The following is a 26,200-nucleotide window of genomic DNA, read 5'->3' as shown; positions in this document are numbered from 1 at the left end:
GAGTAGTCTGCCTGTTCTGAGATGTGGATGACTTTGTTACAAGAAACAAAACCAGAAAAATCTACTCTCTTTTTCTTTAAAGAGCTCCTCAGCTCTTCACACTTTCTTCAGCCTCATACCACATCCCAGGATGAAAGGATGCTAGCACATTACATCTGTTTTTGTGTTGATAAAATGTAGTGCACTGTGCAAGACTAGACAGTGTGGTTTTGGTTGTGGTGTGAAACAGGAGGAATTCCTACGTGGGATGATGTCAAACTTCATGAGATGCACTGAGTGACCTTTGATTGTACCACCTTTAACAAGGCAGCAAAGCAAACATCCTCTCCTTATTTCTATTCCTTCCTACACTTCAACCATGAAGATCTAGTCCTATAATTATAATACAGAAGGCTACGTTGTGGTACAATCTTTTGGATGTAGAAGGACTTTGCCAGGGCTGGGTGATGACACCAGCCAATGACAACAGATTTTTTTTCTTGTACATGCTAGTAAACATTCAATATAATCAAACTCTGCAATTGGAATAAGTGGATTCAAAGCAACTGGTGCTGCCCTGAGCCTGCTGGGTGATGCATTGTGAAGTGTAATATGTCAGCAATCAGACTGAGTTGTTCATGTGTGTTCTGTTTTTTTTTGGCATAGGGAAGCATGCTTCTAAGTATCTACTGTTGTTGTTTTCTGGAGCTGTACTGAGTGCACACACAGTGAGCACAACAGAATAGCACAACGCAATAGAGAGCGCGGATGTGGCAGAAGGGCAGAGCCTCTGGGAGAGAGGCACATGTGCCCTCTGCGTGGACACAGCATAGGGAAAGTGTGGTTTGGGAAGTTCAGCTCTATGCTCTGCTGCTTGGATGTGTTGGCTTCCAGAGTCCCTGACACCTATGTCAGGTGAGACATGGAGAACTGGAGGCAGTGTGACACAAAGCCACTGACCTCATACCACCAATGGCTCCTCTCCCAATTCCCTTCCTATAATCAAGACAGCTTTGTCAGCATAGATGTGCCTTTCATGGAGTCTCATGTGAAGACCTCTGCGCTTTCTAGAAAGAAGGAACAAGACTTGGGCAGGAAATCTGGTGAAGGGGATGCCGTCCAGCTCATAGTGCTGCTCTCCATGAGCAACTGCTGCAGGAGCCAGGGAGTGCACAGTGCAGGGAAGAGCCAGCAAACTGCTGTGTGCTGGATCCCACGTAACAAGGAACAGGTGCCTGGGGTTTCATCTGCCTCGCACTGACACTTCACCTGTGTGAGAGCCTTTGACCGCAATTTCTTACTCAGGAAAGCAGCGAACTTCCCCTCAGTTCCCTTGTGCAAGAATCTGGCCGCAATACATTTTCCAGATGCTAGCGATACAGATGGTGAGATTGCAGATTAACGTCTTCTCATGACCTCGATGCCATCGGCTGCCTGTTGGGGGCAGGGCTGTACTCGGTGTAAGTGAAGCGCCTGCTAAATCGGCCCAAGCTTTGCTGCTGTAAAAACCACAACAGCCTCTTATTTGGGCACCCGGCCCTTCACCTCTTCCCACTGTCCGTTGTTTAAAATAGCCATTCATTGCAGTATCGTTGGTTTGGGGGCAGGGAAGCTGTTGTGGGCGGCTGAAATGTAGAAGCATCCCATCAGTCCTCTTGGCTGGGGATGGCTGAAGGTGAAGTATTGTCCAGGAAGAGAGTGGGAGCAGCAAGAGAGCTGTCTTAATTCCACCTAAACATCCCAGGCTGTCTATGTGATGTCTAAGTACAGCAGCCTGGCTAACACACTGATAAGGGGAGCTGCAGAGGACTGCTTTCCCCAGCAGAAACCACCGCCACCTTCTCCAGGTTCACCCCAAGTGCCCTATTTCCTTTGCCATTACCAAAATTCATGTACCCGCACCAATTGCAGGTGCACCTTGTGCCCCTTGCATTGATACCAATCCCCAGTGGCACTTTCACTGCTGGGCTGACTTTTTGGCATAAAGAAATGGTTGGTGCCAGTAGATCTCACCAAAAACCACGCTTAAGGCAGAGAAGCAATAGGCTCAGCTTGGTTACATGCTTAATTCAATGGGTTGTGGAAGAGGGAAAAAAGAAACCACTCAATTATGTTTCATTGCAAACCTTTTCTCACAGGAAACCTCTTACCTTGCTCTCCTGATTCCCGGTCACTGAATTGCTTTTCCTCTAAACCACTAATGTATTTCATCTTGCTTCCAGTCTGTTTAGGAGTAGCTAATTAACACTACTGTTTTTCTAATCATCCTGTTGGACGCTAGAACAAATGGCCACGCTCAGTGGAAAATAGCACTGTTAGCAGCTCAGGGTTTTCAGTGGGGACCTGCAGCCTCTCCAGGACTTGGACAGCCCTGCAGTGTGTGGGCAGTGATGTTTCCCATGACATTTGGATGCTTGCTGCTCTCTAAGCCCTGCTGCTTAGAGCAATACCACATCCTACTACTGCAGGAGAGTTGCAAGCCATGTCGGGGATGTTTTTATGCCTTGCAAATACGAAGCAATCCTGGGGTTCCTCAATACCCCAAGCTCTCCAAACTGATTCTTGGCGTTGCTGCCATCAGCCAAAACCTGGCACAAGAAGCAATGAGCTTTCCAGGTTACGGATTCTTGCACTTCAAGAAAATGCTGCCTCTAGAGTTGTTGGATTTTATACCAGAAGTGCAAAAATGTGGCTGAGCTGGAGGACTTTTCTTCCACTCAAGAGTTATGCTGGGCTTGCTGCTGATCTCCCCTTGCAAAGAGAGAGAGAGCACCAGGAGTAATCTTATTTCAGGATGGGAATGCAGGAGTTCAGGGCCCTGGGTCTGGCCAGGTCATTGCTGGTGCCTTGAGCCAAAGGGCTTTGCCCACATCAAAGCTGCATTCCTTGCACCCAAGCAGAAGGGCAATCCCCTAGAGAACTGCCACAAAGGAGCACTTGGGATGATCACAAACCACACAGGGCAGCACTAGGAGAGCCATTAGTGGCACGTGGGCACCCTCCTTAGGGTAAGGGGCAGCTGGTGTCAGCTCAGCGTGGGCGCCTGGTTGGTGGCTAGGAGTGCAAGAAGTGATCTGGTAAGCTAACAAACGGCAGCTGCCTGGCAGAGGCTTTGCGATGTGTATCTGAAGAAGTCCTTTCTTCAGATTTCAGACATTAAATGCCTGCAGCCCCCTGAGTGCAAGGGGCATTTTGGCTTTTAGCACACTTAGAGAAGCCTTAATGGGTTTTGAAAGAGGCAAGAAAGAATCCATTAATGTGTTCCTTTGTTTTCACAGCCTATTATCAACCCTCTCTGATGATCCATGCTCTGACCTGTTATAGGGCAACTAATGCAGTGGTTAATGGCAGGAAAATGTTTACTAAGTGAAGCCCTCAGAATTGGAGAGAGAGAATAGAGTGGAATTTCTCCTTGGAGACCTCTTGCCTCTAAGGCTGGTGGTAGACCTGAAGCTTTTTAAGGATCTTGACCCTTCTACTGCTAGCCCTCAGTGCTAAATTAACACCTTCTTTCCACTTTGATACAGACAAACTTGAATTGTCAGTTTCTCTGAGGTTGGTTTCCGCTTTCTAAAGATGAGCACTCAAGCCCTACCCTCTCTGCTGCTTGCTGAGGCATCTGTGTGCTTTCTTCTGCTTCTCTAATACCTGAGGAGCCAACCCAGCTCATCCACAGCCACTGCCTTTCTAGATTAGCTCCATACACACCTGGTCTGTAGTATACCCCGGTCTTCCCTACCTGTACAGTTCTCATGGAAACAAATCTAATTGGGTAGATTTATTCCACACAAGGCAGACTAGCAAATGTATTCTTTGAGACAGATAACCCAGATTTATGGCAAGTCAAAGCCAACCAGAGTTTTGTCTTTACATAATTTCCTGCTCCTTCCCCTGCAGCGTTTAATCCTCCGTGATTAATTACACTGAGATTTACTGAGGTCACAATAGATGGGGCAGGAGAGAGCCACGTACAAAATAATAATCACTGTTCACTCTTCTTCACGTAAGTGGTTATTCTTCAAATACTGTCGGTGGGAGTTGTTTTCATTGGGTGTAATTAGTCCAGTAGGAGGATTATTACCTGTCTTATTATGGATAAGAAAGAGAAGGTAATTTGCACAGTGCTGCTGCCTTCATTCACCTGAGGACTGTTGTTGCTGTTAGAGGCTGTTGGGAATTACTGGGGTGACAGGGCTCCCTCTAGCCAAAGCCAGACATCGACCTGGCACCCGTGCATGGGTTTTGAAAATAAAAAATCAAACAAATGAAAAACCAGCACCAAAGCATCGATTTGGAAATCGCCTCTATTCTTCCAGCACCAGGGTAACAGCAGTGAGGTTCTGTGAACCCGGCACAAGATAAGGTTCAGGTGTTCCCTCTGCCATGTCCTAGGAATGACTTGAGCCATCCTAGGCATTGTCTGCCTGGGCTTTATTTTGGGAACAGCAGTGGCTCAGCCTGAATTCCGGGTATCTGAACAAAAACCGTTCGTCCTGTGATCCCGTTCTGATCTCCCAGGGAAGGACCGTGTGCCACCTTGTGGCTGAAATACAGATCGACTCAACCAAGGAGGAGGGGAGAGAAGGAAAGTGACAGCAATTCCTTAAGCAGGTGCCACGGCCATCTCCTTCTTTCAAAGGCTTCAGCGAAGTCCTGCCCTCAAAACTCAGTTCTTCTAAGGAACACCCCGGGTGTTTTCATCTGCAATGGGTGCAGAACAGGGGAGATCCTGCTCTTCACGCAGCAGAGGTACTTTTCAATCCTTTTCTAAATGGGTGCAGGAGTTTTGGGGGCACCAGACATCGCGCACGTCACAAATGCTCACAGCAGTGCTCATCTCATGTGGTCTCATTTCTCAGGCAGCGAGTGACTGGATGTGAGGAAACAGGTGTTGGGATGGGCTGCTCAGGGAGGTGGTGAAGGCTCCATCCCTGGGGCTGTTTAAGGGATGTGTGGGCATGGTACATGGGGATGTGGTTTGGCAGTGGGCTTGGCTGGGCCAGGCGATGGTTAAACTTGATGACAGATCTTTCCCAATCCTGTGAGCTGGTCCCTCCCTCCCATAGTGCAGCCAAGAGACCAGGAAGATCTAAAGCCCTCCAAAGGCTGTTGTATTTTTCCCTGTGCATAAGGTGTTCCACTACCAATAAAATCACACTTTGTCCCAGACAAGAAACCAAGTGCCAAGAATTCTGTGGTCATGGAAGAAATGTGCAGCTGCTCTTGCTGGAGCCCCCATAGCCCCCTTCCCGCAACCTGCAGGCGTGCTCATTTCCTTCCAGAAAGGTTTCCCAATCTGAAGAATAAGTGGGGTATGTTTTTGTTCCTCAAATTAATCTCAACTATTTTTAAATCAGTTTCCATTTTTGCTCCCTGCTGCTAGCTGGGCTCTGTCTGCCTGCAGCATCAGCCAGAAAGCCTCCAGCTGCAGCGATCGCAGCCTGGGGGGCTGCCGGGCCTTGCAGGAGGTGCTATTGCCAAGCTGTGATCTTTATAGTCATTTTCTACCATAATTATTCTATGTTTCTATGATTTATAAAACTCAGAGGGGCCTGGTAACTGCCCTCCTGGGTGTAAAGAAACCCAGACCCCAGCAGCAGCTTGGCTACCTGGCATCATGCAGATCCCTGCCATCCATCCAGTTCCTCGTGGCACCCTGAGAGGCTGAAGTTGTCCAGAGCCACAGCAGCACTGCTGTGGCTTTTTGCCTCACCAGCCCTCCGAAGCTGACTTCTAACAGCAGCAGCGTTCACCTCGGCCTGAAGAACTTTCCTTCCCTCTGGTTCTGGATACCACCAAGCAATCACTGCAGCCAATACTGAAAATGCATCTTGTGTATTTTCACAGCAATGTGACCACTTGGTTGTTTCTGCACAGTATGTAGCAACAGTATCAATCAGGAATTTACTATGTCCACAGTGACCTCTATTTAAACCTCTTCTTACAGTTTGCTGCATCAGCCTCTCATCCTTCTCCTGCCCATAACATCCATTGCCTCACCCCATGAACGCTGTGCTGGAATAAACCTGGGCTGGTTTTCTGACCTCCCCTAGAGCAGTTGTAGAGAACTGGCCACCTGGGCCAGACCTGTGCACTCACTTTCCCCTTGAAAGTTGCCCAGACAAAATCCAAGTAGAAGCCTGGTTAAGTTTTGCACAGGTCCTTTGCACGTGCCTTGAATACCAATATCTGCACAGCAGGTCTCAAGTTTCCCTCCCTGACCGTGGAAGTCCCATATCTGAAAGCAAAAATGCTTCAGGGAGAAGTGCAGAAGTGGGAGGATAGCAAAACCTCCTGGCCTTGCAGCATGAAAATAATCCTTTCTGACTGCTGGCAAGGAAACTCAAACCTGCCTTGCTTACCTGCAAAGCCATTCCCTGGCAGTATGAGATTGAAAACTGTGAGGTTTTTTTTTGGAAAAGAGAAAATCCTTACAAAGTAAAGGGAGTAGTGCATGGTCTAGGTTTGCTTGCCTTTCTGACCTCACCTGAAGCAGGAGCAAAGGGTCCTACAGGTTTCCTTTCCTAAAACAACCAAAGGAATTCAATACAGCGCCTCTTCCCCAAAGCCCTGAGGTCCAGTGCTTGTGATGCAAACACCTCTTCTTTTCCCTTGCGGCATCCCCACTCACAGGCCACAACCCAGCTGCTCCACCACATGGCCTGAGTGAAGCCTTACACCAGCTGGTGGCTAAATAGAATTAAAAATAAATAAATAAATACATAAAATTGGAGCATGAGGAAACTATCATACAGAACTCAGATCACCTGCTGGAAATGTGATACTTACTCACAGGTGAGTGCTGCCTGCTAGGGAAGCTTTGATTCTGCTCTATTTAACTTCTCTATAGGTCCGTGTATACCTCTGATTTTAAGTCTGGCAGCAAGGGGGGGGTGGGAGTGTTTCCATTGCAGCATGAGAAATTCCCAGCAAGCAAAATGTTTCCATGAGGCCGTCCATCAGCTCAGGCTGCTGCCGCTTCTCAGAGGAGGATGAGGAAGATGTGCTGCTGCCTCTGCCTGCGCTCAGCCCCCAGGAGAGCTCCCTGCTTTTCGCTGCTGTATGAGCAACATTTTCTTTCTCCCTTACTTATCTATTTATTTTTAATATACATTCCCCCAGGAAACTGCCTGAAACACCAAGGAGGATTTCCTGCTGCCCACCATTGAAAAGCATCCCACCACAGAGAGCTGCTCCTGCTGATTAAACCTCCGCTCACCGGCTTGTTCTGGATGTCCATGACCACAGCCTTCACCCTGCAAAGCATCACTTCCAACACGTGAGACATCAGCTAAATCAATGGAGGCAGCTCAGAAATCACAGGCCATTAGTAATGCATCGATGGGTTTGAAGGATCTCTGCATTAACCAGCACAAACCCTGTGGAGCAGTTCCCATCTCCACAGATGCTTGCTTTATTCACCTTTCTGCTAGACAGATTATTCTGATGCAGCAGGCAGCCAAATTAAACTGGATTTACCCATGTCAAACAACCCTTAGGCCAGCTATAAACTATCATAGAGTCATAGAATGGCTTGGGTTGGGAGAATCTTAAAGATCACCCCCTGCTGGGGGCAAGTTGCATACCATGAAATCAGGCACCAGATCCAGCTGCCCAGGGCCCCATCCAACCTTGCCTTGAGCACCTGCAGGGATGGGGGTTGGTTAGCTGTGTACTTGGCTTGACTGTGGTTTTCTTGGCCCATGCCAGCAGTGCCCCCAATCAGAGCTAAAGCCCCAAGCAGAGGGGTTTCCCTCCTGCAGAATCCCTGCTGGGTCTCTGCAAGGCAGGGCTGGATGCTGAGCAGGGGCAGCGCAGGCCCCATGGCAGCCAGGATCCCTGGTTATGTGATGCAGTTTTTGTTTCCCTCATTTCTCAGTATTTCTGATCTGACTTCTAGTTCAGGCTTGCCTCTGCCTCCCCTCTTTGTTATTGTTCAGAACTCTGTGATCCAGAGAGCAGACCAGATAAAGTAACCACTGTGTCAAGTGCCTCCAGGCAAGGGCTACGTGAAGGATAAAGAGATAAGAGAGACTCCTGGTCCGTAACTACAGAGATGGCTGATAAGAGCCTTACCTGTGCTCTCCTCTTGCAGGAGGGGTTGGAAAGGCAGCCCCAAAGCCCATATGTAACCACTGCTTCACGGACAGAATACCTGAGGAGCACACAAACACAGGAGAGCAGGGGCAGCCAGCAACCAGCGACAGCACAGCAGTGATTTCCTGGGAGCAGATCAATTAGAGAGAACCCAATCCAAATTTGAGATTAGCATTCACCAGCAGTGTAACAAGCTGCATACTATGGGATGGCTGACAAGGAGGCAAGCATGTGCTCTTATTTGCTTTTCAGCACCTTCAGGAATACACAGTTTGCTCCAAAAGTAACGCCTCCTAATTATTTATGCAGAAACTACAACAGATACAAAGAGCACAGCAGCACTCTTCGATAGAGCCAATTCTCAGCTACAAAACACCATTTTTTTCTACAGTTACCACCTCCAGCTGTGCATTTTCACCAGCATGGGAGAATTCAATGACACAGCTTTGCTTCATGCGCACTCGCACGTCAGACGCCATTCTGTCAGACTGCCTCCTTGCTGCCATCTGTCACACAGCAGCAAAATGCAATGGGATGTTGATGGGAAGGTTCAATCTCTACTGCCCTCCTGCCAACATCACCTTCAGCGTCCATCCGCGTGCCTTGGGGCTGGACCCTTCATGTGTGAGCTGCAGCACAGCACCATGGCTGTGCTGGCCGATGTCTCTGGGTGAGATTCTCAGGCCTGCTCTGCAGAGCAGGGCCTTCTGAGAGCAAGCTGCTCTATAAATAGGCCATGAGAAACATCTCACGGGTTCAAAATTAGCAAGAAAAACACTGAGGTCTCAAATATCTCAGCAGAAGGTTTCACAATCTTTTTCCATGCTCTGACATAGCCCCATCTATGAGCTGAGGGCTGTGCCACAGGCAGGGCTGCACGTGGGGGCCCAGCTCAGGGACGCAGAGCATGTCAGGCCCAAACCATCCCTTGTGCACCATACAGGGAGCAGTGAGCACTTACTAGTTGTGTGCTTCCTACTGCAGCCCCCCAAAAAGTAAAATACTGGCTTTTATCTTGAAATGGCTATCTTACTACTGAAATATATTATGGTAGAGGGGAAAAAAAAAGCCAAGATAACTCATTTAGGTTTGGTAAATATCTGGACTTCCCCTGTTGCAGGAGGGTATTGTGACTTGCCCTATAAGCCCATGTTTGTTCATGAGTTGGTAAAACCATCCCCAGGGCCATTAAACTCCTCTGGGCTGTGCCCTAGGGCCTCAGGGGGCACTGAGCTGCAGTGATTACACTTCCAGCTGCTGTGAGCTCTTACAGCAGGGCTTCAGACCCACAAAAACCCCTCACAGGCTCAAAGGCAGGAAGGAAAGAAAGTCTTGATGTGTTTTTCCTCATATCATCCCTGAGAATGAAGTCTCTGGCATTTGCCACACCTCCAGATGAAAGAAGATGAATGATGACTGTTGGTGACTGCCTGCAGCCTATCAACTAAAGCATGGAAATATTCAGGAGTTTTACCAATGCTTATTTGGAGCATGGTGACAATAAAGCAACATTGGCTGAAGAACTTTGCTTTCCTTACCTTTGCAGAGAATCACAGTGATAATTAAAATCAGAAGAGCATTTGACTGCTCCCAGAAGAGCTCCCTGGGTCCTCCCAGGCCTTTCATTAAGCTGTGTACTAGAAGTCGTGCTTTTCTTCAGCCTGGGAAGAACCACATGAAGAACAAAACGAAACAAACCATCCACAAGCAGAACTACAGTGGTTAAGCAGTCACAGACCAAATCCACTCTACTTGCCAGAATCCACTGTGGTGTACTCAGATAAAACCCATTTGCTGGGACTGTTTAATCCAGATACAGACACACACTCGGCTTTAAAATTCTGAAATAAACCCAGAAGGTTAAACTACTACATTACACTGCAAATGTAGCTTCACTTGACTGACTTCCTAAGGCAGAAAATAGGATTTATTGTTTATTTTACAACTTACTGTTGGCCTGAGGCTTTGAACATGAAAGAACACCTGTAGAGATGGCCCTACAGCTGACCATCACCCAGAGACCCTGCTCATTCTGAGCTGGACCATCCCCCATGGCATTTTCCAGGTCTCCACCTACCTGACTTTCCATTTGGTGCAACCCCACGCTGCCTCAGAGTGTTGCTCATTAACTTGGAAGGACACAGACATATCTGGCAAACAGACATCGGTGTTTCCAAGAACAAGATTGGATGTTTGTTTTAGCGGTGCTTCTCCAAATTCATTTCCAGATAAGGATGAAGCAATTAAGATACGAAGCACAAAAACCCATCTAGGCCTGTGGGAACAAGTCTTCCAGCTCCCAGGCAGAAGACAGCAGCAGCCATCAAGGCAGAGGTTTGTCTTCAGGATGAGTGTGAGGTGCAGGCAGGCAGCACAGCACCCTCCTCCACAACCAGCTTGGAGCCTGCAGCTCCCCGGGTCAGCCCTCAGTTCTGGCTCTGGGTCACCATCACATTCCAGCACTGCCCTGCAGCTCCAGAGGGATTCCACCTGAGCTCTCTGCCCTTATTGCTTCCTGCAATAAATACACACATCCAGCTGCCCGGAGACACACCACACGTACATCCCTTCTTCCCTTTAGCCCATTTCAGTTCAAGATAAGAGTGTTTCTCATTATTGCTCATCGCAGCAAGTAGCAATGCTGGATAAATTAATTTGTAATTGGAAAAGTGACTCAGAGCTGAAGTGAGGCATAGTGTCCTGAGAGAATAAATGCTAATAGCTCCGGCTTCCAGGGAGAAAGCGTGCCAGAAAATTAGAATTAGGGGGAAAAAAAGGATGTGAACATGGCTCTCCCCTCCTGCACATGTTTAAATGGCTGAGATGAGTACTAAAATGGCTGTACTTTGCCAAGTGATGGCAAACAGACAGGAGCCGGGCTCCTGTCCCCATATCCCAGCACATCTCCTGCATACCCGTAGTGCGGAAGAGGGCAGCCAGCTTCTTGCCTCTTCTTCTCACACAGGTGTATGTACACCTGATGGGGCAATAAAAGCCAGCAGTCTTATCAGAGCAGGAGCAGACTCCTTAAGTGACACTGAACACCATAAACCTGGTTATGTGAGGAGCACAGTGGCACATCAGCACGGAGCATCTCGCTCAGGTTAACGCAGCAGGCACGGAGCTCCTCGGGTTTGTGAATGGAAACTAATTCTGAGGCACTGCAGGATTTCTGTTGTGTATTGAGTTCAGTGAAACAGCTTTTACATACTAACCCTGCAGCAAAACTGCACTGACTTTAGGCACCGATGGCTGCCAGCCAGGACCCGGCGCGCTGACCTGCAGGAGTGGCATTGGTAACATATCATTTCCTGAAACCCAATTCACAGCGCTCCCCTTCTCACAGAAAATGCAATTTCCTGCTGACTTTTACCATATACTTGTCAAGGTTTTTCATTTTTAGTGCTTGGAAGTGAAAACCACGCCGTCAGAGCAAGCACCTTCCCCCATCATGGGATGAGCTGCAGCGAGGGCTGTCCAGCTGCCTGCTTCCTGGGGACCCTGTCCCAGCTTCAGCCCGGCCAGAGCCCTCATACTTGAAGCGTGAGGTACATCAGCAGGTAAATAAAGAGCAAATTTTTAACCTGCAGTTAAGCAAGAGGTGGTGTGGGACTTTCCAGCCCATGCTTTGAGCAAGCAGTGACTCCTGAGGGGTGCCTTAGGTGCACGGTCAGACCGATGTCACCAACTCAATGCTCACAGCAGCACTGCAACACACAGCCTTGCAGCAAAGGCCCTGCAGCCTCAGACCTCCTTGGGAGCAAAACATGAACCGTTTGTGGGCTTTGCTGACCTCTGATACGTGACCTCATCACAGTCAAAACCTTTAAGCTAGGAGATAGTCAGGCATTGCCAACTGCTCCTGAATTTAGTGACAAGAACCACTGTTCTCCCAGAGAGGAGATGAAATGAGACAGGGTTGGGGTGGATGGGATGGCTAACCTGGCTGCTCATCACACCCATCTATCAAATACATTCGAGTCCAGTGCTGTTTCTTACAGGAGCAAGGGTGCTGCTGTGCCCTTTGCCAAAATGAAAATCAAATCCTAAGCAGTACACACTTACGTATGTGTCTTCTTTGCAGCATACAAGTAGGACATGGCCCATCTCCAGAGATCTCCTACTCCCTGTTCCAGCAGGGTCCCAGGATGGCACGCATTCACTGTTGACTTTAGAAAACGGATGAAAGCCATGTATTTTGATAGGCTCTGATTCCTCAAGGTAAAAGAATAAAAGAATAAAGGATAAAACCATATCAACTTTCAGTCTCAAAAAGGCTCTTTTGTTCTTAACACAGTTCCAAACTGTGACAAACTTTCAGAGCTTCAAGGCTGTCAGCTGAAAAAAAAAACAATTTGTATTTCTGTATTATTTCTTCTGCTACCCATGCAGTAGGACTGCCTGTATCCACAGAGCTGAGGGCTTTTTCTGCACAGCCTGCAGTACTGATCAGCTTTGGGCTCCTGAAAACAAACCTCAGTCCCATAAAAAGATCCATCTAATAACAGCCAAACATGAGAGCTGAGATGTGGGAATTCAACGTCAGCCTACAAGATGCTGTTTTCTACCAGTTATGGTTTACATTTTCTCTTTGCATACTCACATTTCTTCCCAAAACTCTGTCACGTGGCCAAGTCTTGAAGTCTCTTAGGATAACCTCTCCTAACCGAGTTAGCTAGGTGCTGTCTGAACAAGCACAAAAGGAAAGCATAGCTAGATGCTGCCTACATGGTAGTGATTGCAGTTGGACCAGATGACCTTAGAGGTCTTTTCCAACTTGGTGATTCTGTGACTCCACGATTCCTTTCCTCTCAAACTCCCAAAGCTTACTGCCTGAACTTAAGGAGTGGATCTGGACCCCTCAAGCCCCAGGAAGCCCTGCAGGCCGTCTCTGTGGATGTGACCTGCCCACTCCTGGACAGCACATGCTTGGGTTAATAACAGCTCTGTCAAAAAACTGATGAACTGAATTTAAAGACATTTCCTTATTGTCCTTTCATGGTAAACAGTGCTGAAAATAGCCTTGAAAATAGCCTTCCTCCTGCACACACACCACCAAAGCTACGCATTTGCTATTTTTCCCCACTGGGCTAAGAGTACATTTTCTACCACAGATGCTGCTTCTATATTGTACAACAAGGGGCAAAAATAAAGAGGAACATCCAACCAACCATCCCCTGCTGCTGGCTCCCTTAGCCCCGATGCCACAGCACAGGCACAGCCACCTGCAGGGCCAGCAAGTCACCCATCTCACCACACCGCCAAAGAGAAGGGTCCTGTTTCCTTTCATGTGCAGATACCCATGACCCCACCAATCCTACCATAAAACCATAGAATGACTTGGGCTGGGAGGGACCTCAAAGGCCACCCAGTGGCTCCCCCTGCCACCCACCAGATGAGGTGCCCAGCGCTCCACCCAACCCAGCCTTGAAGGCCTCCTCCCAAGTCCCTGTTCTCCAAGAAGACCCTGAGATGGCTTCTGCCATCTATAGCTGTCTGCAACAGCAATTCTTGGAGCTCCTGCTGTCAGTGCAAGTTGATTTCCAGTCCAGCGTCTTTACCAACCCACGTCAGATATCAGAATTCTTTGGAACTGCAAATTACGGATGCCCAGGCTAAATCTTTTTCTAACATGAAAAACATCCATCAGCATCTACTGAAAAGCTTCTTTTTTCAAGTGTTTATAACTGTGTGGGCTCCTGGAAGTGCTGTACTACCGTTTTTGTAAAGGACTCCAGGGCCAGGCAGAAAAAGCACTGCAAGATTTCAGCATGAATGGAAATAAAGGCACTACAGGCTGGGTTTGTTCCCAGAAAGACAGCTTTCATAGCATGCTGGCCTTCAAAACAGGCTGCACGCTCAGCACTGGCATGCAGACAGCAAAACAAGTTCATTGCACTTTGGGAAGTATCTGTTTCTGTTTAAAGAGATCTAGTTTCTGTCAGAAGTTACTTGCAGCAAACCACAGCACTTTCAGTCAACTTCCTTCGCTCCTCCCCTTCTCCCTCCCCATCCAATTCTGTATCACACTGAAAATCATTTTCAGTGTCACGTTGACAGCACAGCAGGGTCTCCCTTCTGCTGCTGGGCTTCTGAATTCAAAAGCAGCTGCATCAAGAAGGTACTCATCCACGTGCATCCCCTTATGCTAGCTAACACACTCAGCTTCATGAAGAAAATAAGTCAGGAGGTAAATTCAGCATTATGTCCTTACAAGCTGCATCTCCTCTTGCTGTCAGACTTACACGGACAGAAATTGCACCAGAAATACATTTTGCCAAACCATCCCAGAGGTCAGCTTTTCTCTGTTCATTTCCCACCTTTGCCCAAACCAGGTCTGCTCACCACCCACGGAACAAAGTCAGCAGTAAAGTGCTGTGTGCAGGAGAAACTCCAAGATCTTTCCCTAACAGCTCAGCATAAGGAAAGAAACCAAATGCCTAATGAGACAGAAGTGCTCCTGGACAATAGCAATAGTAAGGGCCATACTTTAAAATCAAACAGAAAAGCCCCAACACGTCTCTATCAGTGACAGATCCAACAAAGAACACTCACCAAGGAGCAAACAAGGGCCCCTTGCTCACCAAAAGGAGCACGTCGCAGTTCCCACCTGCTCTGGCACAAGGCCCCACGAACAACATTTACACTGGTTTCACCAAGGTAAGAATGAGCCAGTGACTTCACAGGATTTATTCAAAACAAGAGAAGAAGAGGTTTTCTTTACAGATAGCCATGAAATACATCAGTATAGAAAAGGACTAGGTGTTCTCATTGACGCACAGATTGCAGAGCTGCTGCTTCCACCATGAGGCTACATGAGAGAGAAAAGGTGCCCTGCTCCCTTCTGCCTGAGTTCCAGCACGGGGAGCAGAGCCCTCTCTCCTTCCTCACTGCTGATGAAGAATGGAGGCAATGTATCTGCTCGCCATGCATTCAGAAAGCACACAACAGCAATGAGAATGGCCCTGCTTAGCTTGTAGAGAGCTGCATCTCATCCATCCAGCTGCTATGTGGCTTTTTTGTTACCGGAGACAAGACAGAAAACAATTTGCCAATAATTACAGAGGTAGATTAGCAGAGAGTTAGAAAGAAGTACCAGCTTCCAGTGAGTTTTCCCATCTGTGCTTTTCAACACCACCACCAAAACATGTTCAAAATACAGCTTCTTTTGTACCAAACACGACACTGTACTGGAAAAGTAAATGGTCAATAAAACTTGATTAAAATTATTAAAAAACAAAAACAAAAACCCTCCATTAAAATGCCTAAAAATATCTTGCAGAAATTCCCGAATCATGAATTGCCTCCCTTCTCACATGTCAAAAATGCCACCCGGATGATTTAAAAGCCTTGTATTTTGAAAGGCAGTTGCCTTGCTTATTCTAATGGTAAAATCAAATATTGTGGACTAGGAGTTGAGCTAATCAGTACCCAGCTTTAACAGCGATTCCTTAAATCACTGCTACAGAGAGTTCCAGGGCGATGGGAACAAGTGTCAAAGAATGTCTCTTGTTTCTCAGCAGATCAGGCTTTCAGCTGTCAGAACCCCTCTGAAGCAAGCTGAACTTTATCAGCACTTGATTCAGCCTTGTGCAGTCTCTGCTTAGAAAGCATCTCCTGTGATTCCCATACAGCATCATCAGCTGAGCCAAAGGCTCCACCAGCTGCATGAGCCCAGCCCCACGAGGAAGACATTTATTGCAGAGGCTCACACAGACACTGTGTGGATGTACCACAACGTATTGCACTGCCTTCCAGTTTGGAGAAGCTATGCCAAAGAGTCCTAAGCGTCGCAAGGTGGAAGAGCTGTCAAACACACCAGTGCTTAGACCTAACAAATGTGACAACCCTGATTTTCAAAGTGCTTCGACGGTCGAGGCAGAAGTCTAAAGACAATAAAAACTGATTTGCTAGCAATGTACATTTCGGAAGCCGGGCAAAGTAACCTTCCCGTGAGTATAGATGTCATCATCGGTGCCTTGGTTTAAATGCTTCACCAAGTTTTTCTCAAACAAGAGAGGGTGGTAAGCTCCCATGGTGCAGGCACGGTCGTGAAACTTCTGGTAGTAGTGGCAAATGTCCGTCTGCCGCTTAGAAGGGAGAAATTCATACACATCCACCTCATCACAGAGCGCCATCATGATCACGATGCCTGTGCAGGGAGAGACCAACGTCAGTGCGGCCCTGGGAGCACATCAACCACTGCAGTGAGGTGAACGGCCAGGCAAGAAGCATCCCACTCCAAAGGGAAGGGTTTCCTCCTTCCTAAGTTCAGTAGAAAGTGGGAGAAAACACACCAGGCTGGATGGGGCTGTTCGGTGCAGCTGCAACACAGCTGATGGATTTGACCACAGGGAGCTGTTTACAGCGACAGCCATGCTGTAATTACATGGCTGTATTCTTATGTAATTGTCTTGCACGTGTGATGATGTAATTGGTACAGTGCAAGGGCAAGGCTGGCGAAGAAAACGAGGTGTTTAACTGGCAGAAATCATAGAATGGCTTAGGCTGAAAGAGTTCTTAAAGTCCATTGCGTTCCAGCCCTCTGCCATGGGCTGGCTGCCCCCATGAGGTCAGGCTGCCCAGGACTCCTTCCAGCCTGGCCCTGAGCACCTTCAGGAATGGTGCACCCACACTTCTCTGGGCAGCAGTGCCAGGGCCTCACTGCCCTCTGAGTAAAGAATTTCTCCCTAATATCTAATCTAAATCTCCCTTTAGTTTAAAGCCCTTGTCCTGTCACTATCAGACCATGTAAAAAGTCAGCTTCTCTGCTGTATATCCACTCCCTGTAACTACTGGAAGACTGCAGTAAGGTCTGCTCTGGAGCCTTCTCATCTCCAGACAAGCCCAGCTCCCTCAAACTATCTTCATAGGAGAGGTGCTCCAGTCCTCTGACCATCTTTGTGGCCTCCTCTGGACCCGCTCCAACAGCTCCACATCTTTTTACATAGATACAGAAGGTGCCTGGCAGAGATGGGAGTAGAAGCAACAGTGGAAAACTGGCTGAAGTGCAACAGATTGATGTCCACATAGTGAACGAGACCACACTTCTGTTCTGTGACTTCAACATACATGAATCCTGAGGTCTGTTCCTTCTAATTGACATGGCCATGAGATTTACCTGCTGAAAACAAGCAAAAGCTTTGCAATGGAGGAACACAAAGCGAGCCTCTTTGCTGGGAGCCTGGATTTAGCATGCTGACAAGAAATCAGCATAGTGAATCAAAGCGGTCAGTCAGACCACCCCCAACCCCGTGCTGTGATGAGGCCTTTAGCTGTATGTTTTTCTTTCCATATACATATTAGGTAACCGCTCAGATTTAATCTACAGTAAATAAATAAGTCTGTTGACTTATTTCCCTGATGAGATCTGAACCCACAGGAGCCGTATGTTCCTCTCTGCACCCCACATAGTTGAACTGCTCTGGTTTTAGGAGCCAGAAATCCTGAAGAACATCTTGATGCTGCATTCTGCTCACCTATTCCCACATGGAACCAGGCCATGTTTTTAACTGCTGTTCCAGAGGGGTGCTGCTTATTTTAACACAACCAAAATGATACCTTTGAGACACGATGCTTGAATTCTGGCATAAGACAAGCACTGCAAAAGCAATTCTGATAAGCCTTCATACAACATAAATCCATAGCTGTCTTTGAAAATGACATTTTGAAGAACTCTTATAAGCTGAACATGAAGTTTAGAAGGCAGTTATCTCACCCAACATTCCTGAAGACGGTGGGTTAGGCTGAATATGCTCTAAGGAATTCTCCTGCAGAATATCCCAGAGTTGCCACTGCATCTTTGGATTCAGGATATAGAAGGGCTGCTCCGGATGTCTAATGCGATACAACTTGTAGGCTTCAAAAAACTTGTAGTCTGGTTTTTGGTACCACTGCAAAACGGAAACAAGAGGTCAGATGGTTTTCTCTGCAGCATGCCCTTGCCTACAACCAATGGCAAACAGAAGGCTATCAGTGAGTTAACCTGCTGCTGCCAAGGGAAGAGGTCCTGCTGGATCTCTACATGCTGCGTGCTGCTCAACCAAACCTGCCCTTCAAGTCTGTGAGGGGACTTGCCTTAATGAACAGAGGGGGAAAATCCATATCTCCTCCCTCTGGCAGAGAAGGACTATTTATAAGTCAGCTGTCTTGTATCATTTCACTCTGCAACCCCCACAGCCAATGATATTGAGAAGTCTGTCTCAATGTTGCAGACCCCCTTGCCTCTCCACTCTGAGCACAAGGCATCCCATGCTGCAGGAGAGTTCCCACAGCACCACCTCCTCAAGCAGGCTGGGCTCATTTGCATCGTAACATTCTACTTTCAGTAAAAACACTTGGAAGGACATGTTTCCAGAAAGCCATTTTGATACCTTTTCCTATGCCACAAATACCCCATCCTGGTTCCACTGACTTTATATGGGCTGTGCATACATCCTTACTCCACTTGGAGATGTGGGACTGGGCAAAACATTTGTACTTTTGTACTGCCAGAGGGACTGCAATGCCCACAAGTGAAAATCTAAAACAGGGAGGTGACGTTCGCTTACATCTTCAGAGCTATCCCATCCCATCATAACGCATGAAGTAAACAAGAATGACCTCAAAATGAGTGGTTGTTCATATTGGGAAGATGCAAGCTAAAAGCTGCACTTCAAAGCATGCATCTGATCTTATTTACAGAAACCTCAGCCTTACCTCATGTATTTCTGCATGATACGGCGCTGGATCCCAGACAATCAAGACTCCAGTGTTATACAGAGCATCTTTCAGGAACTGCTGCTCCTCAACAGTGACCAGCTGGAACGACACAACAAACACAACACGTCGATACACACCATCAGCATCAGCAGCGGTGGAGCAGCGAAGCCCACTGAGCACAGCTACAGCCACCCCTCTGCTGCTCCCAAAGCATGTCCCACAGCACACGGACAAGGACATGACTCCTGCAGCCACCCATACACCGCTGGCACAGTCTCCAACAACCTGCACTAACACAGGTTTGCCCTGAAAAGCAAGCACAGGCCACTGAGACAGGGGCTGGTCTTTTGCCCTCTCTGCCCTCAGGCTTAACTTGCATCAGCAGTTCTTTACAAGCTGTGCTTGTTCAGTGTCATAAAAATCAGCTCCCATTTTCCTCATGCTCGCAGAGGGCCTAATTAAGAGCTACTCCATTTACCCTGAAGTATCTAGGCTGCCTCCAGCAGCAAACTGATCGCCTCTGCTAACCAGTGCTCAGGGACACTGCGGCTGGCCCAGATGTCTATTACTCGAAAAGCAAAATGGGTTTCCTCACATCTGTTGCCAGCTCCAGAGGATTAGGCTTTCCCTCGAGCACGAGCACTGCGTGGCCTCATTTCCTTGCAGCAGTGGCAGTATCTAGGTCACCTGCTGACAGTGTGCCCCAAAGCTGGAGTGCAGTGCAGCTCCTGTAGGCCCAGGAAGCTGGCGTGGGCTGCCCCTCAGCTGGGTAAGGGTGGGATGCCACGGGGCAGAAACAGGGTGAGGAAAGCTGGCGTTTTGTTTTCATTTTCCTGTTTCCATTGAAAGGCTGGAAATCTTCCAGGAATTTTTTCCAGGGGAAAAAAAAAAAGAAAGAAAATAAAAGCTGATGTGAAACACGTGGAAGGAGGATTCAAGAGAAGCTGAGCAGCAGAGGAAGCAAAGGTGGGCCAAGCACAGCCACGTGAGCCAGCAGAGGCACACCAGCCTCCCAAGGGCTGCCCAGAGGCACCAATGCCCAGCTGTAAGAGGCCAAGTGGGGCTCTGGCTCTGGGCAGCCCTATGCCCAGGCATACCTTCAGTGCCTATCAGTTCTGTCAATAGAGGGACTGATTCTTTCTAAGTACTTAAACACCACTTAAATTGCTACACAACTTATTTGTCTTGCTCAGTCTTTTGATTCTAATTAGCTGACTAATCCATTCATTTACTAGTTGAAGTTGGTCTTCAGCTAACTCATTGCTTAGCAAATATCTTGCTAGTGCTACCTACCCTCCTGGTACAATTACCCACCAGATTATAATGAGCTCCTGCTCTCCAGCTACTGCAGTTTCTGCCCTGTAATCCAAACATGCCCTCTTTCAGCCATCACAACCTTATTTCACTCCATGGGTGTACCATCTCCTTTTTTCTCCCTGTAGACTCATTAATGCCAATATCAGCAAATGCAGCAATGGCAGAGAACTCTCAGTCACAGCCAAGGAGAGCTGTAAACAAGAGCTAGGAGGAAGCCCTTGGTAATCTGCTCCCTGGTCAGCTCAGCTGAAAGGAATTGTGTCCTACATAACGACATTAGTATTCCCCCCCCAGTGTCCTCAGCACTTATTTTTGTAAGATGTGAGAGCTTTCCCAGGGCAAATTGATGCTTTGCAGAAGACTACAGGAACACATGCCATTAAAAAAGCAGGACAAAGGGAACAGTCAAGGTCTGAGAAAATAGGCAAGGGAACATTAAAGAATTTCTCTATTTAGAACAACCACCAAGCTTGTGGACCTAGAAGCCCATCCTCAGCTCTGAGGATCCCAAACTTCTCCCCTGACACTATGATCACCCCATTAATCTTTCCTTTTTAAACAGCTGCACAAGATACCCCACTGTACTGTAAAAATCTCCAACTTGTGAACAAACTAACAACTGGGTACTGTTCCCAAATCTAGCTGGTTATGTTTGTTACAGAAAATACATCAGAACAACTATTAAGCAACTCAGGGCCACTGGCCACCCATGCCAAAGGGACAGCAATGAACACAGACTAGTTTGATAGACTAGATACAGGGCATCCCACCTCCTTCATTTGAGGAGTGGACTGAAGATGGATCAGTGGCAGGAGCCAAAACAAGAGCTGCCAAGGGGGACAGCAGCAGTGCTCACACTTAGCCCAAACACGGCGTTGTTGGTGCTATCCTACACTCATGCAGTCATGATGTTACCCTCCTCCCTGTGCAAATAACCCAGGTCACGTACATATTTTCACTGACAAACAACTTTGTATCACAGGAAGAGCAGCAATTGGCACTTTCTTCAGAGCAAGATTTCTCAAGTGATAACGCCTATCTGCCATCGTAAAGAGCACAAAAGGAAGAAGATAAAATACAGAAAGGTCAAACAGGGCAGAGGAAGGATGTGAGCTGCCAGATGTGGCTGCCAAAAAAAGACTGGCTGAACAAGGACAAACCGTCCCACATCTGAGTGCTAATTGAACACAGGGGAACTGAGAGGAGCAAGCTGCAGAGCAGAGCACAGCAGGATGCTAATGCTCCGAAGTGCATTTCTTGGGCACTTATCTTCAGCCATTTAACGAGCCTACTAATACGTTATATGCAAAATCTCTGAGCAGAAAAGCAGCACAACATCCAGCACGTGGTAATTTTAATGCAGGAGCCTCAGAAGGTATCTGAGCAATGGGGAGAAGGTTTGCCCACGTCCCTGCTAGGAGGAAGGCCATTCCCCACCATTCAGCTGGATTCACCCAGGCTGCATGTGGCTTTGGGCAGCCTGATCCAGTAGCTGGCAATCCTGCAGATAGCAGGGGGGTTGAAACTAGATGATCTTTGTGGACCTTTTCAACCCAGGCCATTCTACGATGATTCTGTGATTCAGCTCCCAAGCAGAGGAGACACATGGAGCTGTGCCATGCTTGGTCTGTTTAAACTTTCATCACACCTACCTGGGAATTAACAAGACGAATCGTTGTTTTTTGACCCACATCTTCTTGAAATCCTTTGACAGGAGCCCCATTAAAGCGCAAGACGGCATCATGGCTGTCTGAAAGCAGAACAGAGTGAAAGCAGTGAGCTAGCAGCTGGCTTTGGAGCTATGGAGACTTTCCATGTGACCACATGCACCAGCCCAGCAGGCATGGTGGGGACGGGCTGACGGTTGGACTCGATGACCTTGAAGGTCATTTCCAACCTTGATAACTCTGTGATTTTATAGTTTACACGCACAACTTGAGCCAGACACCGAGCATTATTACACCTCAAGTGTACACTTAAAAATGGTGCTTGATGAACTCATTGTGGCATCCTGTCTGACTCCCAGTGGTTGTGTTGCGCTCGGCATTTCCTCAATCTGGTTTTTCACTGGTAACTCACAGACCTTGTTATCATCAAGAACTCATCAAGACAAGCACTGCCCATTAAACAGGATCTCCCCATTCTGATCTACCACCCTTCTTCCTCATTTAATGTGATTACACAGACAAAATACCCCCAGCCCTTTAAAGAATAATTATTCAGCAGTCTCTTGTGCTCAACCAAGCTTCAAAGCAAAGGCTTCATTTTAAGATTTAGTTCCTTTTTGGCACCTTCCCCCAAACAAACCACAATTTTTCCTCCATAGAAATATGTCAGACCAAAACTGGGGAAAACTGTACATGAACAGAGATGCACTCCTAAATCCCTCATTATTCACAGCACTCAGCTGAGGGAACAGCAGTGAGACTGGGCTCCCGAGCAGCCAAAAGCATGCAGAATCATTAGCAGAGATGCCTGCTTGAGCTAACAGGTGCCAGTTTGTGATTCAGACACAAGGCCTGCTAACTGGGATGGCGGCAGGGTTAATGGCATTCGCCCAGGGCACATTATACAGTGACCTTTCCAGAATTCATCCAGTGTGATCTGGAACAGACTGATGCTTCAGCCCAGGGGACAGACTAGGAGGCTGCAGGCACAGACATTGCTCTGCACACTTGGCATGCTCTCCACTCTGCAGCAGCAGAGGCACAGCCCTTCCATTGCCTGGCTGCTTGCATCCCAGATCCAGCACTTGCATGCTGGATTACAACTTGCTGTGACAGCATCCTCAGCTCCTGAGCGGTCCCATCACAGGAGTCAGCACAAACACTGCTGGAAACAAGCCAGCAGGGTGACAGGAGAGCATCAAACAAGAGATCACTTCTGAGAAAGCTCCAGCCCAGAAAGGCGCTCAAAGTCAGGTCTGCCTTCCTAGCACTCGACCCTACTTGGCCTCAAGAGTTCATCAGGAGGCTAAAACAATGACATCAAACAACTGTCAACAGCAGTTTGTGTCAGGAGGCAGTGCTGCCCTGGTTAATGCTGCCACCGCCCTTCTTATCACATCCTTCAGTGCACTTCAACACAGCTCATGCTGTTCATCCTCACCCAGCACCTGCTCCCTGCCCTGAGGGGCACTCACCAGGGACAGCCTCTGGGCACTTGCCAGCACAAACCCTCACCTCCCTACAGCAGCCTGCCACTGCAGCTGAAAGGTTTCCCTCAGTTGTTCCTGAATAATGCATTAAAGGGTTATCTGTCTACTTGTTTCAGAGGATGAGGGCTACTTCCAGCTTAGTACAGGCCAAAAGGACCTGATCCAGCTGATAACTTACAAACACACTGAAGTACTGAAGCCTGCAAGCAATTTCTACAGGAGAGAGCAATCATGCATCCTCCTCCTGCAGCAAGTGAAGTGCAGTGTGAATCTTCACAGAGTCCCAAACAATAAGCAGTGAACAAAGTGGGACTGCAGCCACAGGAGAATTTTCTGTCAAGCATAAAACCCAGACCTGAAGGCTGGACAGACCCTGACACTGCTTCCTTAAAGACACAAAGTGCTCTATAGTATCGATGCTCACTTCTTTGCAATCCACACTACAAGACCAGTGCTTCAGCATTTGTTACTCACTGTACTGACTTCAGATCAATATGGGCAGACAGGACTTTGCAAAGTATCACCAAACTCCATACAACAAATGGAGCCCTCCAAAGTCTGTCCTGTGGCCGTAGCACAGAATAGACCTCAACTGTTGGACCACTCACAGTCAGCTGCCCTGCAGGCTCAGTGAGGCAGTGCCACTGTTGGATGATCACAAGCAAGAAATAGAGGAGACCTCTGAAGACTGCCCAGGGCCACTGAGCCCTCTGCTCAGTGCTGGATCAACTAGAGCACATTGCTCAGGACTGTGTTCAGTGGTTGTTTTTTTTCCCTTTTGTGCTTTAGTTGTGTTGTTTGTTTTTTTTTTTTGTTTTGTTTTTTTTTGCTATTTTTGTTACTTCCTTCTCTGTAGGAGTTTCTACTAATAAAAAAAGTTTCTGCCTGTTGAGCATGCAATGAGCACATAAGCATTACTCAACCCATCCCACACCCTCTCAAGAAGCAAACATTTGAGGTGCCAAACCTCTTCCTGGTATTCAGTATTAGTTCTAGTTTCTGGTGAGGACAACACAACCATGAAAGTTAAAAGGACTCACTATTAAGGAACTACCTGCACAGAAGTCACATCCTCTCAACTCAGTCCAATCCTTCGCACTCCCTCTTGGGGCTTACCCATTTGGCTAAATATTTTTACTTGCTGTTTTCCTGCTGAGGAAGAGCAGTGTTATACCATAATCAAATCTTTACAAGGTTCCAGAATTAAGACTGCAGCTGTTTTCTATCACAATCCTTTTCATTTCTGAGAAACTGCTGCTGCTATCAGCGGTTGCTCATGGGAGCAGGCATGCCCAAAGGCTAACACTCACAGGCACTGTCACCTACAGCATCATAAGGAAGCTTACGACGTGCAGCGTTCACACTGAGAGAGGAGAAGAGCATCTCATCCTTATTCCCACCTCCTCCTAGCCTGTACTGTTCACCATCAAAGAACTGCAAGGATGGATTCCAGCTTATTTTAAACACCTCTGTGGCTCCAGCAGAGTAAGAGCATGACACAGCGTCTCTTCCGTTCAGTGCAAGTTATAAAACGGTATTGCTTGCTTTTATCTTAGTAGAAAAATACCAACCTATCTCTGGTCCCAAGTGAGATGATTTCAGAGAGCCTGCTGAGGACACAACAGCACAGCGGCCCAGGCGGCCCACTGTTTCATTGAGGCTTTTCTCTGGCAGGTAGTGCTGCCATTCTGAGGAATTAAAGGGCCCATCTGATCCCTGTATCATGGTCACGTTCACCCTGTCCCGCAGCTGGCACAGCAGCTTCTCTGGGCTGAGTTTAGCAGCATTCATCTTCCCATTGTAAGTCACGTTGTACTTGTTCATGGACAGGTAGTTCTTCCTGACCTTCTGCAGCCTGGGTATGAGGTTTCTGGATGAGCTGTCCTTATCCCATACCTTCACATGGTCTGCTGCTTTCCTGGACTTCTCCACTGCTCCAGAGGTGATGCCTTTTACTTTATTTTGGTTGTTGGGCAAAGCTTTAGGCACCTGACCCATTTCACCAGCAGCTTCGTGGAAGAGGCCCTGTGATTTAAGTAGGTTCCATTTCTCCAAATTCCTGTGAACCTGTGTATCATCATTCCTGAAAGGAACATAGTAGCTTCCTCTTGTCTCTTTCCACAGGCAAACTGTCAGAGCTATCAGAATCACCACAAGAACACACATAAATTTTTTCAGCACATTGATGTGAACCATAGTGTACGTTGCATCCAAATGGGACAGAGAGCTCAGGGCAGCAAGCTGGTCCTGGGGAAGAGAACATCTCAGTCAAAGGTACACATCCACACATGCACATAAAAATCACAGGCAGCAGTTGAGGCTGTGGGTGCGGAGTGGGAGAATGCAGCGGCAATTTTAACACCTCAGCCCATTTAAAGACCTCATTTCAAAAGTTCACCACTTCAAATGTCAAACAAATAAGACTTGAAGTGGCTATTAACCATCACGTGCATGTAGCAGCGACCTGGGGCTGCTGTCACTGAAACATGTTTAACACAGCTAGAAGCACACTGGCAGGAATGTAGGCCTCTGTTTTGCTCTCCTTCACCTCCCATCCCAGTCAGTCAATATGCAAATCCCACCAGCAGCAATTCCAGAACTGAGCTGTCACTTCATTACAAGCCTGAACACTAACCAAGCACATAACGAGGCACATAACCATGCAGAAAAAAAACTGAGTTCATGAGCACCAGGAGTTTCATCAATTGACAGCTAGCTACTACACAGGGAACTTCTGCAAACCCTCATTGGGCTGAGCATGCTCCTGGTGGGAAACCAGCTGCTGGGAGCCAATTAAGCCACAGCACGGCTGTGTTCACAAATGCTCTTTGATAAATGTTACTCAAGGTATGCTATCCTTACAGGTAGTAAGGCTAGATCCTGTGTACAGCACTGCCCATCTCCTTATGCAGCACCTTGCGTGAGCAGTCACCTCCACCTCCCCTCAGC

General features: G+C 47.6%; 1 protein-coding gene across 1 annotated transcript; it reads right to left on the bottom strand.

Annotated features, from left to right (window-relative positions):
* Positions 1-15,986: 15,986 nt before the first annotated feature.
* ST6GAL1 (ST6 beta-galactoside alpha-2,6-sialyltransferase 1) lies at positions 15,987-25,447 on the bottom strand (the record flags this gene model as incomplete). The annotated part of the gene is made up of 5 exons (XM_079539543.1): positions 15,987-16,228; positions 17,795-17,969; positions 18,775-18,876; positions 21,747-21,840; positions 24,819-25,447. The coding sequence occupies 5 exons, from the start codon at positions 25,445-25,447 to the stop codon at positions 15,987-15,989; spliced, it is 1,242 nt and encodes a 413-aa protein (XP_079395669.1).
* Between the last annotated feature and the right edge of the window lie 753 nt (positions 25,448-26,200).

This window comes from Tetrao urogallus, assembly GCF_951394365.1.
Source record: "Tetrao urogallus genome assembly, chromosome: 9".
Classification (NCBI taxonomy): Eukaryota; Metazoa; Chordata; class Aves; order Galliformes; family Phasianidae; genus Tetrao; species Tetrao urogallus.
Note: the sequence above shows the minus strand (reverse complement) of the source record. Positions and strands in the feature narration are given on the sequence as shown.